Source organism: Martes martes (assembly GCF_963455335.1).
Source record: "Martes martes genome assembly, chromosome: 10".
In the NCBI taxonomy this organism is placed as follows: Eukaryota; Metazoa; Chordata; class Mammalia; order Carnivora; family Mustelidae; genus Martes; species Martes martes.
This window is the reverse complement of record NC_137898.1, coordinates 55,709,678-55,713,673: the sequence shown is the minus strand read 5'-3', so window position 1 is coordinate 55,713,673 and position 3,996 is coordinate 55,709,678. Positions and strand designations below refer to the sequence as shown.

Here is a 3,996-nt window from a genome sequence, read left to right as displayed (position 1 = left end):
CACCATATAGGACATCATTAGTTTTTGATGTAGTGTTCCACGATTCATTGTTTGCCTATAACACCCAGTGCTCTATGCAGTAGGGGCCCTCCTTCATACCCATCACCCAGTTACCCCATCTCCCCACTCTCTGAAACCCTCAGTTTGTTTCCTTTAGTCCACACTCTCTCGTGGTTTGTCTCCCCCTCTGATTTCCCACTCTTCACTTTTCCCTTCCTTCTAAGGTCCCCAGTGCTCTTCCTTATGTTCCACATATAAGAGAAACCATATGGTAATTGTCTTCCTCTGTTTGACTTATTTCACTTAGCATAATCCCCTACAGTTCATTCTATGTCCATGCAAATAGTGACCATGAATTCTGAGATAAAGTGTAAAGTTACCCAGGAGATAAAAGAATAAAGAAATCAGCTAGTCCCAAACTCCACAGGAACTGGGTTTGCCAAGCATCTCTAATCTTCTATTCCTGCCCTTGATTTCAAGGCTGTTTCATCAGAAGACCACTGTGTTCATCCTCCAGCTGTTCATCCTCTATCTGAGCCTTCTTGCACAGCAAACTTCCGTATGCATTGTCTTTGACTAGAAATTAAAATATGAAAGAACATCAGAGTCCTAAAGGATCATAGAACACATTCCAAAATAGACTGATACGGGGGAAGAGGCTCCGTGTAGAAAGAGAACTAGGGTCTCCCAAGTTCACACAGCCAGGGCAAGCTCACACAGCCAGGGCAAGCCAGAGCAGGTTAGTGAGTCCAGGGCTCCTCACCCCCATAGCACCCCATCCCCTAAACCACCTGGTCCACGTGTGGTGGCCGAGAAAGGAAGAGCTCTGAGTTCTGGGGGCCCAGGAACTCGAGCCCAGCATTGGAGACAGGGGCTTCCACATCTTCTTTGCCCCATGAATCTGCCTGTGACCATCTCCTTGGTCCAAGAGCACCTTTGAAGTCTCCATCCAGAAATGTGGACTCTATTTTCCCTTTCAACTTCTCTCTTCCTCAATGGTGCCTCCAAGACTGAAGAAGATATTAGAGTCTTAGACATCTTTACTCAAACTGAGGCATTGCCACCTACTGACCATGCTCTGAGAGGCCTGCTCACAGCCAGGAGCCTCCACCTCAAGGTCAAGGATGGACTGAGGAAACAGATAGAAAGTTCCTACAGATTATCTGACACGCAATGTGCTCAGTACATGTAGCTTTCCTGTCACTGATCTTCTTTCTCCCCATGCTTCCAGAGAATCCAGGAGGTGAATCACTGCTGGGAATGATCAGGAATGCGATTCTGGGACTGTCAAGCAGCACTTTTTCCCACACATACTAAAACGTAGATGTCTACACCCAGATTGGCTTTGGCCTGCCCTGCAGAGAATCCTGCTCATTGAAGACTGGTTTCTTCTCCCTTTTCTTTCAGTTCACTTCACTTTTGCTCACTCGTCCTCTGGTACTTCTCCCCTAAATTCCTTCACTGAGGGTTGTATGAAGAATAGGACTTGTGGTCAGGAGGCGAGAAAAAAAGGGAAGAATGGGGTTGTTCGGCCAAGCGAGGGAGGGAGACAGGCCTGTGTAGACTGAGCTCTATGACCAGAAGGGATGCAATCCATCACACAGAGAAGTGACCGCTGACTTCTAATCAACCACAGAGCAAACCGGGTCCTATAGTATCCCAAATAATCCAGGAATGTTCCCCATGTGATGAGGCTGCATTAGTCCGCAAGGGAGCATTTCTGGGGCCTTCAGATACCTGGGCATCCCATGTCCCCTTCCTCCTCCATCTGATCAGCAAGGACTCTGAGATCATACTCCGGCCTTGCTTTGCTAGGGTTGGGAGAGGAAGGGGAAATGGAAAAGATTTCAGGAGTTCCTCTCCCAAAGGAGGGTGCCTTAGCCTGAAACAGTTCTGCCTGACAGAAAGCCTTCCAGCCCTGTCTATCTTCATCCATCATGAGGCAATGAAGGTGAAAGAGTTTCCAGAACTTCAGAATCACAGGACAATACAAACTGTAATCGCACTCACCGAGAAATCATTGTGATTAAGGTCTGGGAATGCAGTCAGTAACATGTGTCACTGTCCCAAGAGCTGAGGAAGGCAGTGCCCGAGGCTGTGTCCGCCTGGTAAGAGCTTCATAACATGAGTTCCTGTTGACTCAAACTCTCAGTGTTCTTTCTACTAACTACCTATGAATTGGACTTATTTCTGTTCAGTGCTCCTTCAAGGACACATTAAAGTTGTGGATAATATAGCTTAACATAATAGGACTTGGACATTTTCTTGTACCTAATGGAGATCTGTGAAACGCTGATCATTGTCTCCTTTCATGTGCAAAGCAGAGGCTTATTAGCCCAGCTTGTAGCCTGATGATGGGGAAACATGAAGAAAAGAAGTTTGCCAATGTTTTCCCCTGACCAGTGATTGCAGGAAGGCATCAGTTTCTACTGTAGACTTCATGACCTGTGCGTGCTACTCCCTGGCTTCGTGTGCTCCAGTAAGGCCAACTCTCAGAAGTCCTCAGGTCCGATCCTGTTAAGTGGGTGGCTGACTTGCCCCTGCCATGGGACTGTTCAATGTCACTCATCCTGCTTCCTTCCTCCTGACTGGCATCCCTGGTCTGGAGAGTGCTCACTCCTGGCTAGCAGGGCCCCTCTGCGTGATGTACGCCGTGGCCCTCGGAGCCAACGCTCTGATCCTACAGGCCGTGTGAGTGGAGCCCAGCCTCCACGAGCCCATGTACTACTTCCTGTCCATGCTGTCCTTCAGTGACATGGCCATGTCCGTGGCCACATTGCCCACGGTGCTCAGAACCTTCTGCCTCAATGCCCGCAATATTGCATTTGATGCCTGCCTCATCCAGATGTTTCTCATTCATTCCTTCTCCATGATGGAGTCAGGGATTCTGCTGGCCATGAGCTTTGACCGCTATGTGGCCATCTGTGATCCCTTACACTACGCCACTGTGCTCACCAATGGAGTTATTGCTGGAATAGGTGTAGCTGTGACAGCTCGGAGCTTTATCATCCTCTTTCCCCTTCCCTTCCTCTTCATGAGGCTGCCTATCTGCAGATCCAATGTTCTTTCCCATTCCTACTGCCTGCACCCAGACATGATGAAGCTGGCCTGTGCTGATATCACTATCAACAGCATCTATGGATTCTTTGTTCTTTTATCCACGTTTGGCATGGACATGTTATTTATCTTCCTCTCGTATGTGCTCATTCTGCATTCAGTCATGGCCATCGCTTCCCGCAAGGAACGTCTGAAAGCTCTCAACACTTGCGTGTCACATATCTTGGTTGTGCTTGCATTTTATGTTCCAATGATTGGGGTCTCAGTAGTGCACCGCTTTGGGAAGCATGCCCCACGCTACATACATGTCCTCATGTCCAATATTTACCTCTTTGTCCCTCCTGTGCTCAACCCTCTTATTTATAGCGCCAAGACAAAGGAGATCCGCCGAGCCATTATCCGTATGTTTCGCCCTGTCAAAATGTGACTGTCATGTTTGCTTTTAATATCTGATGCTGACTGCAGTCATAAGTTATCATCCATGGTGTCATTTTCATCATCATCATCATCATTTTCATCATCATCATCATCATTGTCATCAGCATCATCATCGTCATATCCCAAACGATGAGATAGGCTTGTTTGGTAGAGGAAAAGTAAACAATCAGGAAATGGGGCTACTGAACTTGTAATGCAAAACAAGTGATAGTACGTTGAGCAGAACTCCCGGGCATTCAGAAAAGGTAAATATCGGAGGTAACTGAGTGATTTGACACTCAAAAGAAAGATTAATCTAAGCTATTCATTTTACATAAAATAAATGTTGTGGCTATAGCAATAATTAATATATTGTTCTTAAAAGTGTCTGTTTGAAATTACTGATGTGCACTAATTCATGTTATTTTCTTAACAATCTCTGGAGGTGTGAGAATTAAGTCAGGTTTTCAGAGTAACAGAGATAGTACATGACCCAGATGAGACTCAATACTTGTCTGTCTC

The 3,996-nt window shown here is 46.5% G+C and overlaps 1 protein-coding gene across 1 annotated transcript; it reads left to right on the top strand.

Moving 5' to 3' along the window:
* Window positions 1-2,545: 2,545 nt before the first annotated feature.
* LOC308350109 (olfactory receptor 51I2-like) lies at window positions 2,546-3,484 on the top strand (the record flags this gene model as incomplete). The annotated part of the gene is given in 2 exon segments (XM_080815113.1): window positions 2,546-2,692; window positions 2,696-3,484. Coding segments are annotated over 2 exon segments (936 nt in total).
* Between the last annotated feature and the right edge of the window lie 512 nt (window positions 3,485-3,996).